Source organism: Anabrus simplex, chromosome 5, assembly GCF_040414725.1.
Source record: "Anabrus simplex isolate iqAnaSimp1 chromosome 5, ASM4041472v1, whole genome shotgun sequence".
NCBI lineage: Eukaryota > Metazoa > Arthropoda > Insecta > Orthoptera > Tettigoniidae > Anabrus > Anabrus simplex.
Genome location: NC_090269.1, coordinates 103,941,695 through 103,963,990, shown reverse-complemented (window position 1 = coordinate 103,963,990; position 22,296 = coordinate 103,941,695). Strand labels below are relative to the sequence as shown.

Below are 22,296 nucleotides of genomic sequence, written 5' to 3'. Positions count from 1 at the left end.
TCTTGTCACGAAGTTATTCCGCTGAATCCAAACAATTTATCACTGCAATAATGTTTTGTTTGCCAATTGTAATTTTACAATTAAATCCCATTTTTCTCCCATCATATTCTGCCAAATGTAACAAAATTTGTATGGTATATGTATCACAGCTATATTAAGAAACCTGCGTGTGGAATTTTTGATTGAAGAATTTTTTTCATGTAGTAGGGATTTTCAGTCCAAAATTTCAGAACTTAAAAGTTACGCAAACTTAAGTACGATACATCTCCTTATATAAATTATGTACAGGAAAATCGATACGTAGTGCTTTTAAAAGAAATGTTATTTACGTAGAGCCTCCGTGGCTCAGGCGGCAGCGCGTCGGCCTCTCACCGCTGGATACCGTGGTTCAAATCCCGTTCGTTCCATGTGAGATTTGTGCTGGACAAAGCGGAGGCGGGACAGGTTTTTCTCCGGGTACTCCGGGTACTCCGGTTTTCCCTGTCATCTTTCATTCCAGCAACACTCTCCATTCTCATTTCATAGCATCTATCAGTCATTAATTAATCACTTTGGGAGTGGCGACCCCATCGTACTAATAGCCTATATCTGCTTCATTCATTCCATCCCTGACCCTGTCAATGACTGGAAACAGGTTGTAGGTTTTCATTTTCATTATTTACGTAATTACGAATTTACATTAACATGTTAATTAAATTCCATGAAAAATGCAATTAAAAATGTCAAAAAATGATTTTAGAAAATCTATCAATTGTATATGAAAGAGATGTTCGTGATATCTCTTTTATGTAGGTGATATATCCACAATGTTTCGTAAAAATCCATGCATTAGGTAAAATATATTTTTATTTCCGGAGTGTCGCCTTAATACACGGTGGTACACTGCGATTCTTGTTGAGGAATGTCAAATTATTTAAATATTCTGACATTTCTTGTAGAAAATTCCAGTGGGTAGAAGACTCTTTATGAGTCAAAAAGCACATCAAAAAGCACATCAGATGTTTCAAGCAAAATGTTTGTTGGTACAGCCAGAGAGGTCATGGTATTCAAGGCAACATTTGTTAATATACCTCGACCTACAGAATGGCTCATAACCTGAGCTGTAAGGCACCCCGGCCTTCGTGAGAATGGCGGTAAGATACTATGCTTCTTGAAATTTGGTACAAATCTATTTTGCCCCTTATATTCCACATCATGTGCGCCTCTGTGGTGTAGTGGTTAGTGTGATTAGCTGCCACCCCCGGAGGCCCGGATTCGATTCCCAGCTCTGCCACGAAATTTAAAAAGTGGTACGTGGGCTGGAACGGGGTCCACTCAGCCTCAGGAGGTCAACTGAGTAGAGGGGGTTCGATTCCCACCCCAGCCATCCTCGAAGTGGTTTTCCGTGGTTTCCCACTTCTCCTCCAGGCAAATGCCGGGATGATACCTAACTTAAGGCCACGGTCGCTTCCTTCCCTCTTCCTTTCCTGTCTTTCCCTTCCAATATTCCCATCCCCCACCAAGGCCCCTGTTTAGCATAGCAGGTGAGGCAGTCTGGGCGAGGTACTGGTCATCCTCCCCAGTTGTATACCCCGACCCAATGTCCAACGCTGCAGGACACTACCCTTGAGGTGGTGCAGGTGGGATCCTCCGCTGAATCCGAGGGAAAAACTAACCCTGGAGGGTGAGCAGATTAAGAAAAAAGAAAGAAAGGAAGAAAGAAAGAAAGAAAGAAAGAAAGAAAGAAAGAATATTCCACATCATACTTGTTAAGCTTATTCCGTACTGACTTAAGCAGATATGGTGCATCAAAAACTGTGTACACACTGTTACCATCCAACTAGATGAACGGTTTCTGATCAGATGTGTTTAGCAGCGTGTGTAGCTTCAAGTTATTTGACTCCTGATCACTAACTAATGACTTGGATATGAAACCACTTGCCCTAATTTTCCGCAGCACATCAAATACAACACACTTAAGTGTCTCGCCATCCCATAACTTGTTTAAAGTTGGTTGGCAAGAGTTCTAGACCCACCCATCATTATTTATTAGTTTGTAACTAGTGCATGGAGCAACATTACCCAAATCTTGAAATCCTTCGAATAAATCCTTCTGAGCATCATAATGGCCGGTTTCTGGTACACCACAGTTACCTGTGAGTTGCCTAAAAGCGCTTCTAACTTTAACTGTGCTGTTAACTTTAATGAGTTTCCGGAAACTTAAATCCAGATTTATAAGCCCTGGTAATAAACAGTACAGTTATCGTCATGTTTGGTATCTCTCGTCCTCCAATAGATGTCTCTACGCAAATGTTTTTAGGGTTATTTTGGTATTAAGTGTCCCACCCTCCATAGTATCTGTAGTGAGGAAATATCCCGCAAGTGACTTATCAGTGACATCTCATCAATTGCCACAGAACCCACATGCTCTTCTAACGGCAACAGCTGCGACTTGAGTTTCATCACACTTAGAATGCTATCACTTATTCCATGTGATACTGACAGATTCTGTAGCCACCTACGAAGTGATCTACGAAGTGTTTCTATAGAAATGTATAACAGTTTATGGAGCAATAATAAACACCTAAAGCAAATGTTTTATCCGATTTAGTGTATCTGTCTTCTAGCTTTCAGTCTCTTATTTTTAAGTCTCAGTTCGGATAGCATGAGAGGAGACAGTAATGAGATCGCTTTTACTTGCCATTTCACTCCCCAAGGCACCGATTTTTCTACGAAGATGGCTCGAAATCTTCTGTCGTTGTTGCAATTTCGATTACAAAAGGTTTATTCTCCTTTCTGACAGGAGTCAGCCCCAAAAACGTATTAGGACAAATTTATAACGGCTGTTACTATATTTGTTGATGTGTCAGATTGAGGATTTATATAGCAGCATAAACTTAGGTGTCCTCTCGTTGCAGCCCTCGTTTCTAAGGCTTAATCCTACTGGGGGTTCCTGTTGTGTGTCCTTCGCGATCTCAGCTCTGCGCCTGATAGCTCCGCAACACGCCGTAGCCCGGATCTTTCCAGACTCTACGAGGTGACTGCAGTGCGCTTGCTTGTGACGTCAGCCAGCGCTATAAAAGGAGCAGCATTCCGCTACTTCCCAGGACTCCCCGGTGTCTAACGCCAGATTACACTGCAAGTCGAACACGGAGGCTATCCCTCTTAAACATGTGTATCGAACAGGTGGACTGAATTCTGGTGATGAGGTTTCACCTCTAGACACTGCCTCACCTCCCGCTTCCTGTAGCCACGTCGAGCCCCGATGTCAGTATCACTCAGTCCTCACTTATGCTCCGACATCAACATTAGTATTCTACTAATTGTGAATATTTATGTCAGCTCATGACAAGCCTACGGCAATTACTAGCATTCTGTTAGTACGAACTTTCATTGCAAGTTGCACTAGTAATTCTACAAGGCAGATCGTTTTCGACTATCTTGAACTCTCTCTTATTTGACAGACTATCTCCTCAAGATAGACTCGTGTGTGTGTGTGTGTGTGTGTGTGTGTGTGTGTGTGTGTGTAGAACTCTCATGTGTATAAGGTGTATATTTCAACAGACCCTCAGTCTACTGTTATTATCATCATTAATTGCATACAAGTTCATCCAGCTTCAAGAAAAGTTTAGTTATATTTATGTACATATTGTGTAAAAACTTATAGAAGCAATAAATTTACGTTGTGTTTCTGTTTGTATACAACAGTTCCAATATTTTCTGTATTACTCCTGAGACACAAATACTGAAGTACATAATATTGTATGAACGTAATATATTTCTTTCCTAATCTGTTTACCCTCCAGCGTCGGTTTTTCCCTCGGACTCAGCGAGGGATCCCACCTCTGCCGCCTCAAGGGCAGTGTCCTGGAGCGTGAGACATTGGGTCGGGGGAAACAACTGGGGAGAATGACCAGTAGCTCGCCCAGACGACCTCACCTGCTTTGCTGAACAGGGGCCTTGTGGGGGGATGGGAAGATTGGAAGGGGCAGGCAAGGAAGAGGGAAGGAAGAGACCGTAGCCTTAAGTTAGGTATCATCCCGGCATTTGCCTGGAGGAGAAGTGGGAAACCACGGAAAACCACTTCGAGGATGTCTGAGGAGGGAATCGAACCCAACTCTACTCAGTTGACTTCCCGAGGCTGAGTGGACCCCGTTTCAGCCCTCGTACCACTTTTCAAACTTCGTGGCAGAGTCGGGAATAGAACCTGTGCCTCCGGGGATGGCAGCTAATCACACTAACCACTACACCACAGAAGCTGACTGCGCATAATCTTTAGAGAGGATAATATCAGCAGCATGCACGTTGCCACCGAAAGTGCTACGGCTGACCGACCCATCCTGTTGCATACTCAACAGCGCCGTTTATCTAGGCAACATTACATTACACAGCTCTCGTCTGACGTCATACAGACTGACAGGCTTACAGGTAATTCTTCGTTCCGACACGTTACACCTCCTGAAACTGTCTTCCTATGGTATAAGTTAAAAGTTGCGGTGCACATTCACTCTTACTCGCAACTTTTTGTGGTTACTGGTTGAGATTTTTTTTTTTTTTTTGCTAGGTGCTTTACGTCGCTCCGACACAGATAGGTCTTATGGCGACGATGGGAGAGGAAAGGCCTAGGAGTTGGAAGGAAGCGGCCGTGGCCTTAATTAAGGTACAGCCCCAGCATTTGCCTGGTGTGAAAATGGGAAACCACGGAAAACCATCTTCAGGGCTGCCGATAGTGGGATTCGAACCTACTATCTCCCGGATGCAAGCTCACAGCCGCGCGCCTCATTGCGCACGACCAACTCGCCCGGTGGTTGAGATTTAGATAATAATTGTGTACAACAACTTTGTGAGTTTGCACGTGGTCGATAAATAAACTGGAACGAACATGTGAAGTCGAAGGTGTTAAATAAAGTTCCATTCCCCTGCTGGAATAAATATTTTGAATGATTTGGCCCTTAAAATAATTAGAACATTGTGAGATGCAAATTTTGTTTGGGAGCAATCATTTCCAGACATTCAAGATGTCATGTTTGAGTCTCACTTGGCGATAATAGTTGTTTAACGGGTCTATGAAGAAAGAAGTAGAAAATGAAGTACTGTAACATGTTTTTCCTTGCAAACTTCGGTAGCATTCCAGCCCCATGTCAAATAAATATCAGGACCTGCATTCAGAAAAGTAATTGTAATTTTACGTATTACTTGTTGAAATAAATAATTTGTAATTGAGTTAAATATTTCTCAGATGACTGTAATTCAGTCCTATTGTTTTTATTTTGTACCTTTCCCATCGCTGATCACAAGTTACAATATCTGTATGTACTCAGTTCTTAGCCAACGGCCGTAGCCGTGTTGAAACACCGGATCCCGTGAGATCTCCGAAGTTAAGCAACATTGGGCGTGGTCAGGAGTTGGATGGGTTGCCACGCGCTGTTGGTGGGGGGTAAGGGAATGGAGGAGCGGAAAGGAACTGGCCACCCTACCGCACGTAAACTCCGGCTCAGGAACGCCTCTGCGGAGGTTCGGACCTGCCTTCGGGCAGAATAACCCTTATTACTCAGCTCTTAAGTCTATGAAGCATTTATAACATCTCTTTCTAAATACATTTCTACTAGGTATGTCTCTAATTCCATCAGCGTAAGGTTGCAGGTATGAATGAGTTACCGTAACTTGCAGTTACGGTAGATTGTGAAACACCACAGGGAAGACTTTTCTGATCTTGTAGGGATGCTATTTGGAGAGGACAAGCCTTTAGCTTCCACTCCTCCAATGGCCTTTACGGCCTGTACGGAGATGGGTTATCCTTTACGTCTCATACTGGAAGCTGATTCCTTTGCTGACGAGACAATTTTGTTACTTTCATTGATCTGTCTCAGTTTCATCCTTGGCTTTGACAATATGAAAGTGACTGGGTTATGAGCAATGCTAGTAACGTCATTCTTTATGCAGCCAGCCCTCCTACGAATGGTGTGAAAATGTTGCTCATAGGGTCGGTTGGTGCATGCATTTCAGTGGGCTTGACAGACTGATATGTAATTGCAACTTCTGGCTAATTGAGGAAAGCAACGGGAAACAATATCATTCTTCATTTCTCTAATACGCCTCTTCAGTGATTCCTATGCCCAGTAGCGGCGATTGGGAATTAAAAGTGCGGGGACAAAAATATACAGACAACAAACAGTACCCGGGTTTGTGGGAGATATAGCGGTAATGCCGTAATAATAGTTTTTTTGAGATTTTGATACAACACTGTATAATAAAACTTTCGCCAAAGGAAAAATATTACACATTTATTACAATTAAAAAGAAATAGGGCGTAATTATACATTAAAAACCATTCAGTATTTGACAACACACTATAACAGACACTAAAGAGACCACCAGACTGACCAATTCACGCGGCAAGGTGGTGAATCATACCTCAGTGTCTATGACCTTAGCAAAAAAAAAAGTAGCCCTGGTACCCTTTCTCATAGCACGAGCAAAGTTTCCACTATTTGCTGTGGCGCTATACAAATCGGTTAGCCGCGACGAAGAACATTTCATGCGTATTAATGATTAAAGAAAATAAAGAAAATAATTACCTGATAAGAAAACATGGCTTTTTAAAAATAATTCCTATAATTCCTAGTTTCAATCGCCTAAAATGGAATAAAAATAGAATATTTTCTTCAAAATGTTGTTGTTGTTGTTGATGATGATGATGATGATGATGATGATGATGATGATAGTTGTTCAAAGGGGCCTAACATCTAAGGTCATCGGCCATCTCCAAAATGTCGTCACTACTGCCTATGCCATCTATGGCAGCTAATGGCGGAACTGCTGAGGATCCAACCAGCCTTCATGTTGACGACTGAACATACAATAAAAATAATAATGTTAGGCTTATTGTTTTTACGTCCTACTAATTTTTACGTCCTACTAACTACTTTTGGCGGTTTTCGGAGGCGCCGAGGTGTCGGAATTTTGTCCCGCAGAAGTTCTTGTACGTGCCAGTAAATCTACCGACACGAGGCTAACGTATTTCTGCACCTTCAAATACCGCCGGACTGAGCTAGGATCGAACCTGCCAAGTAGGGGTCAGAAGGCCAGCACCTCAACCGTGTGAGCAACTCGCCCGGCTTAAACATAGATACATTGGAAGCTGATGTCACATATAAAAATATTTAGGCCTTTAACTGAAATAATTTTGATATGATATTGGACGAATATGTCAATAATTTGTTGGCTTTTCGAGAACATTCTCCTACGTGAAGTGATTATTATCATAGTCGTTATTATAGCGTATTTCCGTGTCAAAAGATTCATGCTTCGTTGCGTTTTCCAACATCCTTCCACATATACCGATCATAAAAAGTATCCTTGGACATTTCAGTATAAATATATGTTTAGAGTGGCTCATACGGATAGTCACCTTGTGTAAGTGAAGTGTGCCACGTCGGTCGAGATCATCATGAAGACACTCCTGCTAGTCTGCACCTTCTCCGCTGTAGTCGCCCTTGCTATCGTATGTACCATGATCAACAGTAACTACCGTACCTAGTAAATTAATATCTTATTTTTCAAAGCTTTGGCTCGTGAAGTGTTTGTGCAGTGATAGCAGGCAAATTTGTACACTATAATGCAGGGGCGTAGCGTTAGGGTCTGCAGGGTGGGTCCGGGTCTTTAGGGGCCCCACAGACCCCTCGCAAAAAATTACATACCCTAGCCCAGTGCTGTGCAGCGAATACATTCGTCACCCCAGCTCCAGAAATTTTTATTTTTAAATATGGACAATCGTAGCCCCACCACACTCTCTAATAATGTTATTCGTTTTACGTCCCACTAACTACTTTTTAAGGTCTTCGGAGACGCCGAGGTGCCGGAATTTAGTCCCGCAGGAGTTCTTTTACGTGTCAGTAAATCTACCGACAGGAGGCTGTCGTATTTGAGCACCTTCAAATACCACCGGACTGAGCCAGGATCGAACCTTAACCGTCTGAGCCACTCAGCCCGGCACCACACTCTCTAAAGTCAACATTACCATTTTATAAGGCTGCTATTTTCGTGGAAAGGTCTACCTGAGAGAGGTCAAAGTCACCTCCGTGCAGGCCATGAAGGCCCTTGGAGGAGTGGAAGGTAAAGGCTTCTACCATTGTTAACCTCGGCACGTGATGGGGTAAAGTGGCTGCCCCCAGGAATTAACCTGGTACTCATTTTTGGTGTAGGCTGAGTGAACCTCAGGGCCATATGCACCTCCGGAAGTGAAAATCTCGTTTCTTAAATTTTACGATTTCCTTCCGGGCGAACCGAGAACGCCTTTACCGCCTCGACCAGGCAGCCCCTACCTGAGAAAGGTCACACTCGCACATACCTCCAAATTGATATTCACGGCAGTGACGACACCATCATTACTTAATATAGGGCAGATATTAAACAATGTACTTACAGTTTCACCTGGTGACGCTTCGTGATAGTACAGCCATGGTTTTCACAAAAATACACTGGGAAGAACTAATTCTTTTAACTTAAAACACCTAATTTAAACTGAATCAACTAAATCAACAAAATTTAACTGGTATTTAACCGTCGCCGAAGTTTTATAGTTTCACTCGCTTACCGAGTGTACGTGCATCAAGAACAAACGAGGGAAAATATTCGTCACGACGTATAACACACGTTATATTCATGAAGAATGCCACATAATTCGCTAAGCCTTCACCTATAATCGAAGAGGAACACTACAAAAATTCACTATATACCACCATCACAGACAACCAAATATAAAATTCTTGTATTTCGCGTTTAGATCTGTGTTCATGCTGGGCAACCTAAATATTTTTCTGCGGCTATCGGAAAACATACTCTACACATGCCATCAATGAGTTGCTCGAAAATTTTGTATACATGCCGAAGTCCAAAAATAAAATATATTTCACCGAGCTCGATAGCTGCAGTCGCTTAAGTGCGGCCAGTATCCAGTATTCAGGAGACAGTAGGTTCGAACCCCACTATCGACAGCCCTGAAGATGGTTTTCCGTGGTTTCCCATTTTCACACCAGGCAAATGCTGGGGCCGTACCTTAATTAAGGCCACGGCCGCTTCCTTCCCACTCCTAGCCCTTTCCTGTCCCATCGTCGCCATAAGACCTATCTGTGTCGGTGCGACGTAAAGCAACTAGCAAAATATATATATATTTTTCTATATTACAATTGATTTCATAAACTGGCTCTATTTTTATTAGCAAAACAATGTGCAAGTGGCTATACCTACTGTTAAGATGTTGATATTTTTCTCGCAGTCTCTAGTGTGTGGCACTGAACACTTCGAGTGTCAAGTATTAAAACCAACATACCTTATCCAAGCTAGCTTCCTGTCGCCCTAAATTGCTGTCGGTGGGGTTCCACAGCTCCGCCCCGCTCCCAGTACAAGGAAGCTTCAAGTGCATGCGTCAACCAAGCGACATACATTTCACTTGGATTCCTCTCTTTCGTGCCGGCAAGAAAACCCAGCTCGCTAGAGAAGCTCAACTGCGGTAGTGCGAGAGGTTTGTCGAGACAGCTGTACTTGGCCTGGCTTAGATGTTCGCAGCTTTTCAAACTTTACAAAAAGCGTTCTAAGGAATAATAAGCAAAAGTACATACAAAGTTGGGTTCACTGCACGCCACTGCCCTACCCTAACGTCATTCTGCACGGAAATGGTGTGGGCGGTTTTGTAGAATCAGTGGAAATTGTTATTTTATTTTTTTTATTTTTACCTAGAGGAATTGGCACTTGGTTGCACTGTGTTGAGTGTAACACAACACAGCTGTAAAAAATGCTTGCTCTTGCCACCTGTGGCAACACAGCGACACGTACCTCAGGAAAGACCTGCACCAAATTAAAAAAATAATTACAGCAATGAAAATTGATGCCGAAATATAATATTTTAGGTGGTGGTGGTGGTGATTATTGTTTAAGAGGAAGTACAACTGGGCAACCATCCTCTATATAACACTAATCAGAGGGAAAATATGGAAGGGGTCCGACACTTCGAAAAATGAAGGTATCGGCCAAAGAAAGACAAGGGCCACGAAGGGCGTGAAAATTAAAGACTCCCTAGCCCTCGCAAACCTAATAGCGTCGGGGTCGGAAAAAACAAGAGTTGACCAAGGGAGGTCGGATAGGATAGATGAAACTGAGGAGCCTGGCACAAGTAAGTGGAAGCAATGTCAGGACTCAGATGAGGGCCCCGTGGTCGCCAACCCACGCTCCAAAATTCAGAGCCCCTGGGGCCCCTTTTAGCCGCCTCTTACGACAGGCAGGGCATACCGTGGGTGTTATTCTACCGCCCCCACCCACAGGTGGTATATTTTAGGTGGGAAATGGTATTTTCTAGATGCGTAACGCACCTGATATAGTCTTTTTCTCCTTCTTGTTTCCGAATTTGGTCGCCTATGGACCGCATTGAACCTAAGGCTTTCTTCTTCTTCTTCTTCTTCTTCTTCTCCCAGAGCCACTTCCTTTTTTTTTCTCAGATATGACCAATTTGGGTCTACATTTTGGTGGTTTCTTCTGGAATGTTTTGATGCTGTCCACTCAGATTCTAAATTCTTTTCTGTTGTGAATCATATCCATTGTAAGTCCACTTTTTACTGCATCTATTTTTACCTCTTCGGCCCACTTCGTCGAAGTGATGTACTTGAATGTTTTCTTAGTTAGCCGTTTCTCATCCATTCTTTCTAGATGCCCATAGAATTTTAGCCTTCCCTTTCGCACGGTAATAGTGAAATTTTCGGTGTATTTGTAGAGATCATCATTTTTTCTATTCCTCCATTCCCCATCAGTATTTTTCTGTGGTCCTAAAATTTTCCTTATGCACAAATTTTCCAGAACATTTAACTTTTTCCACGCATTTATACAACAGAGTATAATGCCAATAAGAAGTGTGTGTAGTAATAATCAGTGAACTCAGCTTCGAACGAGCTCTTTCTGCATGAAGTTAATAATAGGCTTATCAGTTGAGCGGTTTGATATATTTCAAACTTCATTTGAACCATTTTTTATTTAATTTTGTTCGGATATTTTTCTGTATTTTAATCGAATAAATTAGTATTACCGAGACTTTGCTATTGGTTAAAGAGTATAATTCTGAAGTTATTGAAAAATGAAATCAATTAAAGTTAAGTACGAATATATAAGTGGTTCATGGTTGGCAGTTCAGCAGGTTAGCCGTTAAACAACGGGGGCAGCCAAATGAAACATATTAACTACCTATGATATTTTAATAATCTTACATTTAAAACATAATCCGTTTGTTCATTCAATTGTGATACAAAAATTATAATTTTTTATTTTATTCTTTTACAGTTTTGCTTTGCGTCGCGTCTACACAGATAGGTTATGGCGACGATGGGATAGGAAAGGACTGGGAGTGGGAAGGAAGTGGCCGTGGCCTTAGTTAAGGTACAGCCCCAGCATTTGCCTGGTGTGAAAATGGGAAACCACGGAAAACCATCTTCAGGGCTGTCGATAGTGGGCTTCGAACCCACTATCTCCCGGATGGGAACTCACAGCTGCGCACCCCTAACCGAAATAATAGTTTGATCAATGAAATTTTACATTTTATTTATTTTACTATTAGCGTCCAAAAGAAGGGCGGATATTTTAAGTACATTACAATTGCCATCCACCAGTGGAGTAATAGTTAGTAGTCTATTACAACACTGTTTCCTTGTAGGCCAACTTGGGTATCCTCTAGGGCTGCGTTCTCAAAATATGACTCCAAATAGAGTAGAGTGTCGCAGAGCAACTAGTAAGGTTAACTCTTAGTAACGGTATTTCGTGAACGCTTGGAGTGAAGACAGAGTAACAGAACACGGCTAATCAATCAAGGAAGGTTATTTGTTTTACCATAACCTCATTTGCGAGGAATTTAATGACTAATTTTCAGTTGTTACTATTTTCCTCACCAAGTTGTGCCTTAAAACAGTATCCGTTATTCTTTATCTCGTAGGAACAATCTTAAGACGATGATGATGGGTACCAATATATCGGCTCTGCACTGGTGCGCGATAAACCATTTAGAATAACTGTATATGTAGATTATGTTGCTAAGAACTACGACGAAACTGAATTTAAACAACGTTTCCGATTGCAGCGATCAACATTCGAACATCTGCTGAGAGTCATTGGCCCTAAACTTTCTAAATCCAAAATCGGGGAACGAGGAAGACCCTTGGCAGATCAACGAAAGCAACTTCTGGCTGTAATTTGGCTCTTAGAAATGCCTTATTCATACAGATCTGTTTTGTGAGAGTTATAAATGCATTGCGCGGTATTTCTGATAATATAATTAAACTAGCTGATGTACCCATGCTTCGCTACGGGATTCTCAGAAAGACTGACTTTGTGGTTTTCTTAACCTGAAATCAACATAGGTCATTACAAAAACGTAAGTATGAATGTAGCGATTAAAAGCAATGCTATCATATAAAATACTCGATCAAATGGAAAGCCGCACGTTTTATCACTTTTAACGAACAGTGCTGCGGTTAGATTGCGGTGCCGATCTAATAGTCCAAAGTTCCAGAGCTGGGATGACCAGGCCACAGATTGCCATGAAAACTCATCTGCCATTATTCCGCTAAATATGCACACTGTTCATTTCAATCAGTGCCTCAGAGTAGGGATTAAATAGCCCGAATGCTATGATGATCCAGTGTGTTACGTACCAGTAGTATCAGAAAATTTATAATCCAGGGGAATGTCATGCTAAAGAAGAAAGTTATCTAACTCCCAAGCTACTGCCCATCAATATTCAGGCAGGCTGTTACACTCTGTATGACTGGGCGAGTTGACTGTGGTTAGCGGTGCGCAGCTGTGAGCTTGCATCCGAGAGATAGTAAATTCGAACCCCATTGTCGGCAGCGCTGATGATGGTATTCCGTGGTTTCCCACTTTCACACCATTCAAATGCTGGGCCTATACCTTAATTAAGGCCTAAGGCATTCCTAGCCCTTTCCTATCCCATCGTCGCCATAAAACCTATCTAAGTCGGTGCGACGTAAATCAAATAAAAAATACTCTGTACGCAGCAGTAATCCTATCTACCGGAGATGAAGGGCAACAGATGACACAAAGCACATCACGACAAACAATGGTCAATGTAATGTTATTGTTGATCAATGTTATGAGCTTTCTATATTGTAGGCCTTCACATTTAGTTTTCTTTCGACTCCGTGATTTGTAAAATGTTTTATACCATAAACTGTAGTTTCTTATTCTCCGACTCTATATACCGATTTTCATTAAATACTGTTTACCCATTTCTGGTTACTCGGCGCTGATATGGACTTAGTAACAAAAATCCAAAATCATGAATATCTTTGTGATCATAGCCAGTCCGGTAACAATGTATAAGACATGAATAATAGGAAATTTAATACTATATAACCCTAGTTATGTAGCATTCATCGATTACACCTCTAATAAGAAATATTTGAGAATTACATTTTAGGCCTTCCCCTAAACTACCATTTCACTCAGCGTGAATAAAATAATTTACAGCCTAGACTATAGCGACTTATTTCCTGACTTTGCATACCGATTTTTATCAAGATAGGACTACAAATAACAACAATATTTGAGAATTATATTTTAGGCCTTCCACTAAACTACCATTTTTCTCATCGTGAATACAATTATTGATAGCCTAGATTATAGCAACTTATTCTCCAACTTTGTATACCCATTTTCTTTAAAATACGACCACTAATAACATAAATAGTTGAGAATTAAATTTTAGGCCTTCCCCTAAACTACCATTTCACTCAGCGTGAGTAAAATGATTTATAGCCTAGATTGTAGAAGCTCATCCCCCGACTTCACATACCGATTTTCGTTAGACCACTAATAACATAAATAGTTGAGAATTCAATTTTAGGCCTTCCCCTAAACTACCATTTCACTCAGCGTGAGTAAAATGATTTATAGCCTAGATTGTAGAGGCTCATCCCCTGACTTCACATACCGATTTTCATTAAATTCTCTTCAACCGTTTTCTCGTGATGCGTGTACAGACAGACAGACAGACAGACAGACAGACAGACAGACAGACAGACAGACAGACAGACAGACAGACAGACAGACAGACAGACAGACAGACAGACAGACAGACAGACAGACAGACATTACGGAAAAGTAAAAAGCGCATTTTCTTGTTACTATGGACATGACCGATACAGAAATACCATTATTTTCAAATTCTGAGCAATGTACAGACAAAACTCTTATTTTATATATATAGATAGATGGTCTCATTCAGAAGGACGTCTAAAAACATAGATATTATACATTTACCAAATAAATCATAGAAACGTCAGGTTAATAAATCAGCTGAAATAAATCAGCTGATCATTTATAACATGGGTAGTCTTATAAAAATTTAAAAATGTTATTTCCGCCGATTATCATATTGGTACCTAAGTACCTTTTCTGTTTTGGACGCTAATATCTCTTTCATTCAATACACAACGTCCTTCTTTGTCGACAACTAGAAAATAATTTGAATTCATTGCCAAGTCAATAAACTCGTACTAGTAAGTTATTTTAATATTTTTCACCGCTACCAATGATTGCATTACTGGACATGTCGAGTTAAATCTACCTACCTTTTTACGCGGAGTAAAAAGGGTATACTCTGAGTTAACTCGAATGCATTTTCTGAACACCTTGTAGAAATTAACTCTTTGCTTTTGTGAACGGATAGAGTGAACTCTGAATTTACTCGGAGTTGGAGAGTAGTATTTTGTGAACGCGACCACGAGCAGACATAGCACTTACCACTGCTCGTGAAATAGCTGACATAGGTTATGTAAGTTCTATCGGGGCGTGTGTGCCAGGAAGTCGTCTCCCACGCCATACAGGCCCGACACCATGTAGATCCGCTAAATGTAAATCACTCGCTATATATACCGATGTACTATTAGAATTACATGTCATAATCACAAACCTACACTCTTCTATATACAGAGTACTATTCACTTGTATAAAGCACAGTTCCACTATAACTCTCATCTAAAAACTGTAAAAAAGAAGATTGCCTACATCGAATTAATGTACTCAAATTATTGGCAGCTAACAACTGGGGAGCAGATCTTCATGTATTAATGTGCACTTACAAATCTATAATTCGCACCAAACTGGATTATGGTTCTATTATATATAATTCAGCTACAGCATCCTCATTGAAAATGCTTTACCCGATTCAAAACACGTCTCTCAGGATTGCCCTGGGAGCATTCAAAACTAGCCCGATCTCAAGTTTATTAATAGAAGCTAATGAACCTCCGCTTTGAACTCGCAGAAAACAACTGACTATCAACTACGCAGTGAAGATAACGGCATCTCCTCACTCCAGAGCACACGAGTATGTTTTCCCACGCTATCAGCCTCAACGCTATTCCTCGCAACAAAAGAGACATATAGGTTTACGCAATACTTACAGGAAATTAATTCTTCAGTTCCCCCGATTGCTTGAAGAACTAAAAAAGACATCACATTCCCTCCATGGAAAGCTGAACCACCACCAATAATATTAGATTTAAGTGAATTCAATAAAGAAACAACAGACAGTGCCGTATTTAAACAAATGCTATCTGAAAAATGTGAAAGTCTGCCCAGACACACTCCTATATACATCGATGGCTCAAAAACCGAATATGGCAGCGGCTGTGCTGTTGTCCACCCTGATCACACAGTGAAGTATGCACTACCAGCTACATGCTCCATATTCACATGTGAACTGTATGCTATCCTAAAAGCTATGGAATCCATAAAGAGTTCCCCCTCAAAAAGAACCTTTCTTAATCCTTAGTGATTCTTTATCAACAGTAAAACTCATTCAAAATGCATCATCCTCAAATACATTAGCCCAAGACATACTGCAGACTTTCAATACTGTGAAAAATAAAGGACAGAAATTTACCATAACATGGATTCCCTCACATAAGGGAATAAAAGGCAATGAACAAGCTGACATATCAGCTAAAGAAGCAACTCGTCTTCCTGTACATGATCCAAACTTTCTAATCCCCTACACCGATGTTGCTCCTTTTCTTAGTACAAAGATCCGAAAACAATGGTTAACTGAGTGGACACGGGAACAACCCACAAGACTCCATGATATCAGGCGTGGATCTACAGATAAATTTGATGTTTCATTCCTTCAGCGTCGAGAACAAGTGCTCATTACTAAAATACGTATAGGCCATAGCAAACTGACTCATGCACATTATATTCTCTAAGATACCTCCACCAATATGTGACACCTGTCAAGAAAAGAAAAACTGTTGATCACATTTTACTAGAATGTCATCTATACGATCAACAAAGACAGTTGTGTAATTTAAACCAGAATAATAGTGTATGTGACATCTTGAACAAAGATACTCAGTGTAAAAACATCATTAAGTTTTCTAGAGAAACAAAATCTATTCAATGACATGTAATCACTACCTGATCAATATGTACTGTTGTTATTTTTGCAATTGTAACTCTATGTAATCATTGTAATAATCCTGTATGTATAATTATGAATGTCGCGATATGACTTTCTAAGTTAAAGCGACAATAAATAAGTATTGAAAAAAAAATTCCACTATGTACATACTGCAGGAACACAAACGTTATCGGCTGAGTGAGGCGTACCTCAAGCCAGACTGGGAGTGTATATTAAACCAATTAATTCGTACGGAATATTGTAATTAATTTTCTCTCGCTCTCTTCCGTTTCAGGCGGGGATGACAAAAAAAGATTTGGAGAAGAAGATTAAAGAAGCAAGAGAAGAATGTAAGAATGAATTCCCTATCACTGAAGGTAAATTATAATCTTCACCGATCTTACAGAATTCAAATAAATTTATTGAACACGTACACTAGTCCACTATCCTACCATTATTATAAAATTCTAGCATTGCATTGATATAGTAGCCGAAAGTGAAACGCATTGAAAACTGAATCCTTGAATAACATCCTAGCCCGAACACATGCGAAGAAACCCATAAATCTATACATTTCTACATCACATAATAATAATAATAATAATAATAATAATAATAATAATAATAATAATGTTAGGTGCCACTCCTGTCGCAGACCGCTTCATTATTTCCTGGAAGTGATGAGTAAGTCAGACCGGTAACTTCCCAGCCGACCCGATGACGTGGCCGGCCTCTCCCTGTTTTGCTTCCGCCCAGTCTCTTCACAGACCTTCTGGAAGTCGAAATGAAGATGTTCCGTCTCTAAACCCATCCTCGAAGAACATCCTAGTCCGAACACATGCGAAGAAACCCAATAATTTCATAAAATCTATCGACAGTGATTTAAAAGGAGGCTAGTCGCGAACAAAGCTGCAGCAGTCTGTAGTAGGAGTTGGACGGCGGTAGTATAATAACAATGGCGTAAGGCCTCCGGTGAGGCCTGGTGCAGGTCTTTCGAGTTGACGCCGTGTTAGTGACCTGCGCGTCTGTGAGGATGGGACCCTACCTATGATGAAATCTAATGCTGAAGACGTCACAAACACCCAGCCCCCAAGCCACAGGAATTAACTAATGAAAGTTAAAATCCCCGACCCGACCGGGAATCGAATTCTGGACGCCTTGAACCAAAGGCCAGCATGCTAACTACTCAGCCACGGAGCAGGACACGGTGGTAGTGCTGGCTGTCGTCAGTGTTGGTATGGCCAGTGTCAGAGTATCGCCCGTCATGCTGGAGTTTTGTTGGAGTATTGAGTGGAGTACTGTATGTGTGTGAACTGCCATGGAGTACTGTATATGTACCGACGTGGAGTCAGTGTGTGTGGAATAGTGTGTTTGAGTAGAGTTGGAGCAGTGTCAACTGTCGTTGTTGTGAGGAGTATTGTAGTGCTGGTACTACTACTAAAAGGTTTTCATTCCTCCATTGAAGGGGGAGGCGGGCCTCTTAGACGTGACGCCGTCTCTCACGCCGGGAGATTTGTTATGGTGAAGGAGATGCTGGGAGAAGGTGAGGGGGTTGGCGGCCGTAGCCTATACTAGGAACTGTCCCGGCCTTCGCCTTAGTGCAGGAGAGCGGAAAACCACTGAAAACCATTCTCAGGACAGCTGACGGTTGGAGCTAGACGTGAGGTCCAGCCCTGTCCCGTCTCCCGAATGCAGAGGCGTAGAGCTACGGTAGAGCCGTAGCCACCCCTCCTCTGCTTGGTTGGCCGGTCAGAGTGCAGAACTGTTGGACCAGGGACAAGCCGTGGCCACTTATGGGTCGAGACCCACTCTGCATCTACCGACCTAATAGTGCTGGTTAGCACTGTTGACATTTGCTGTTATGTGATCGTTGTTTAGTTGTCAGTGTGAAGTTAGTGCGACGTTCTACCCTTCTTCTCTCTATATAAAAATGAATGTTTCTTTGTGTGCCCTTTATAGACTCCAAATAAACTGGGCCGATTTCGCTAAAAATTTCATAATTTGTTCTTATTACTCCTGAGAGGGTTTAGGAAGTGGTTTGAACGAAATCCAGTCGGTAGTTCGGCATAGGGGATGAGAAGGGCTGAAAAAGTAAATAGGTGAAGTCAAGCAAACCGCAAGACAAGTCTGATCAGTGGGTTGCCTAAACAAGAGTGTGGGAAGAATATGATGTGTTTCTTAAAGCTAATATTGTTTCTTCTTATTCCTATTCTTCTATATAAAATGGCACAAAGAGTGAAAAAAGAAAATGTGGAAAATGACAGAGATTACGCGTGAATGTGTGTATGTTCCAGCATAGCTCTCAACCAAACTTGATACACATATAAGTAAGCACCTCTAAGGGAAGGGGATGAAAATGTAAAAATCTAAAAATGACCGATATTATTGGAAAATACATGGTCTTCGAGGTAGCTGAGATGAACTGTGACACTCTCGATGCCGTTCAAGTAAAAGTTCATTCCCGGTCGGTATGGAGGTTAGTAGGGCTGAAAAAGAATGCCCAAAATGGTCAAGATTATGGAAGTACATGTGTATGTTCGGCGTACCTCTCAACTAAACATGATACACATATGACTTGCTGTTTGAAAAAGAAAACTGTGGGGTAAGACATCCCTACGGGTAAGGGTGGAAAGGTGGTGAAATATTAAAATAATGGAAAACGACCAATATTAAATGTGAAAATGTTAATAAATACATTTTTTTTTGCTTTTAAGTAAACGGTTTAGGAATGTCTAACGTGGTTGAATAAACGCGGGCGAAGCCGTGGACACATGCTAGATAATAATAATAATAATAATAATAATAATAATAATAATAATAATAATAATAATACACCTTGTGGATGCGGGACGCACTCGAAGAATACATCTACGTTATACTCTGGCTATTGTAGGAGGCGACTAAAAGGGGCGACCTAGGTGCGGAAATGGATTGTAGCTTTGATACCATGAATTCTTCCTGTCGCTAGAAATCGCAGTATTATATTATTAACCTTTTTCAGCATTGATGGCATCTTATGTGTGTTTGCTATTTCTCAATGTTTGGCCGAATCAACTCAAACAATTCGGAAAAACTGTTACTGTCCATACGCATAAAGTTCTTGTAATCTGCAGGCTAGTACGTGCAGAGTTCGTAACAGAGAAAATCGTGGTTTATTTCTCAACCATTCCTTCACCCACACACGTTTCTTATCAACGCACTATAATGCTGCAACAGCTACAACAAGTTTCGAATTTTGTACATAAGTTCATAATGGAAAGTTTTTTTTTTTTTTGCTAGTTGCTTTACGTCGCACCGACACAGATAGGTCTTATGGCGACGATGGGAGAGGAAAGGCCTAGGAGTTGGAAGGAAGCGGCCGTGGCCTTAATTAAGGTACAGCCGCAGCATTTGCCTGGTGTGAAAATGGGAAACCACGGAAAACCATCTTCAGGGCTGCCGACAGTGGGGCTCGAACCCACGATCTCACGGATGCAAGCTCACAGCCGCGCGCCTCTACGCTCACGGCCAACTCGCCCGGTCATAATGGAAAGCTAGGTAATGTTGTTATATAATATATTTTCAATTCGTCGTGAACTTCCCAGATTGCGCTATACTTACATAATGGTGGACCGGTTCGCCACTGTATGGTAACAGTCTAGCCAGTCGGGTTCGAGGCGTTGATTTATTTCGTGGACCGGCTCGCCGACCAGCCTGACTGTAAATGGGCCCCTTATACAAGTTACAAGCGTCTCACGGGTGGTAAAAATTATTTTAGCAGTTGTAGCTCTTTAAGAGCAATGCTGTGTGTTCGTCAAAGTAAGCCGTGATGATCCTGGATGCAACTAATGAAATATGTTAAATTTCGCCGCATTTTGTAAATTTTGTGTATACAGAAGACAGGACAAATGGCTCGTTAGTATGGAGGAATTCCATGGAATTGCAAATGTCACATATTTGACGTTTATTTTTTATTCTAATTCTATCCAAAACATAAAAGCCAGGTATTAGAAGAGGCTTCTTGTTGAAATGGCGTATGGCTTTTAGTGCCGGGAGTGTCCGAGGCCAAGTTCGGCTCTCCAGATCCAGGTCTTTTGATTTGACTCCCGTAGGCGACCTGCGCAACTTGATGAGGATGAAATGATGATGATGACGGCACATACACCCAGCTCCCGTGCCAGGGAAATTAACAATTGTGATTAAAATTACGACCCTGCCGGGAATCGAACCCGGGACCCTGTGACCAGAGGCCAGCATGCTAATCATTTAGCCATGGAGCCGGACTTCTTCTTGTTAATGATGATATATGTTTTAACACCCAGATCTTGTATCTTTCCTCTATAGAATGAGAAGGAGGTCGATCTCCGGACAGATGCCCAGTGAACTCCTCTTCCGGTGTTTGAATGTAAGAATTTATGGTTTCCTAGGCCTACTATTTCAGAGTCTGCACTGTAATTTCAGCTTTGTATCGTTAATAAATTTTGAGGTCAACATTTTTCGATATCCGACGTATAACTTAAGTGTATTTGTGTTGTGTTTTTTTTTTTTTTGCTAGTTGCTTTACGTCACACCGACACAGATAGGTCTTATGGCGACGATGGGATAGGAAAGGGCCAGGAGTGGGAAGGAAGCGGCCGTGGCCTTAATTAAGGTACAGCCCCAGCATTTGCCTGGTGTGAAAATGGGAAACCACGGAAAACCACCTTGAGGGCTGCCGACAGTGGGGTTCGAACCTACTATCTCCCGAATACTGGATACTTGCCGCACTTAAGCGACTACAGCTATCGAGCTCGGTTATTTGTGTTGTTGGTTATACGGGAGACGCTCTCACCGTACTCGCTTGTGTATGCGAGTGAGTGGGCATCCACCCAAAACGTGGCCACGCCCAATGTTCCTTCATTGCGTGTAGATGCTACGCTGTCACCGTACCAGTATTCTTGTGATTTGGGCCGCTGTCGTCGTCCCGTTGTGTAGACGTGGGTGGCAGTTCTCTTCACAACTTCCGTGTAATGAAGTCGTCACCCTTCCACCAAGAGGGCCACCAATGTTACTTAATTATTATAAATCCGATGTGTTGCGATTATATCGTATTAAATCTCAGCCATAGACGCCCAAGAGAGATCCGGTTTACTCTAGGTCCGCTAGATGGCAGACAGAGTAAACCGGAACGTCGAAATTGACGAGCAGACAGCCAGATGGCGTCAAATCGAAATGTCTGCAAACGGTAGCTGAGGCCATACGATTATTATTATTATTATTATTATTATTATTATTATTATTATTATTATTATTATTATTATTATTATTATTATTATTATTATTATTATTATTATATCGTATTAATAATTTTGAAAGGTTGCACACGCCGTGGGTTTCTGTTTATTTCCAGTGCGTCACAGTGAGACTGGTTACGAGAAGAAGGGACAGTGCATTCGGGTCTAATTGTGAAAGTATTTGTGGTGATACTGTGGTGTAGTGGTTAGTATGATTAGCTGCCACCACCGGAGGCCCGGGTTCGATTCCCGGCTCTGCCACGAAATTTGAAAAGTGGTATGAGGGCTGGAACGGGGTCCACTAAGCCTCGAGAGGTCAACTGAGTAGAGGGCGGTTCAATTCCCTCCTCAGCCATCCTCGAAGTGGTTTTCCGTGTTTTCCCACTTTTCTCCAGGCAAATGCTGGGATGGTACCTAACTTACGGCCACGGTCGCTTCCTTCTCTCTTCCTTGTTTATCCCTTCCAATCTTCCCATCTCACAGCATAGTAGGTGAGACCGCCTGGGCAAGGTACTGGTCCTACTTCCCAGTTCTATCCCCGACCCAAAGTTACACGCTCCAGGACACTGCCCTTGAGGTGGTAGAGGTGGGATCCCTCGCTGAGTCCGA

At 41.7% G+C, this 22,296-nt stretch overlaps 1 protein-coding gene across 2 annotated transcripts in view; it reads left to right on the top strand.

The window, feature by feature from the left end:
- Positions 1 to 7,405: 7,405 nt before the first annotated feature.
- The window catches only part of LOC136874382 (general odorant-binding protein 56a), a 75,481-nt gene continuing 60,590 nt past the window's right edge, over positions 7,406 to 22,296 (top strand). For both annotated transcript variants that reach the window (XM_068227576.1, XM_068227577.1), the window contains exons 1-2: positions 7,406 to 7,483; positions 16,731 to 16,812. In XM_068227576.1, the coding sequence (XP_068083677.1) occupies positions 7,430 to 7,483; positions 16,731 to 16,812 (136 nt within the window). In that variant the 5' untranslated portion in view covers positions 7,406 to 7,429. The remainder of the gene's footprint in view (positions 7,484 to 16,730; positions 16,813 to 22,296) is intronic.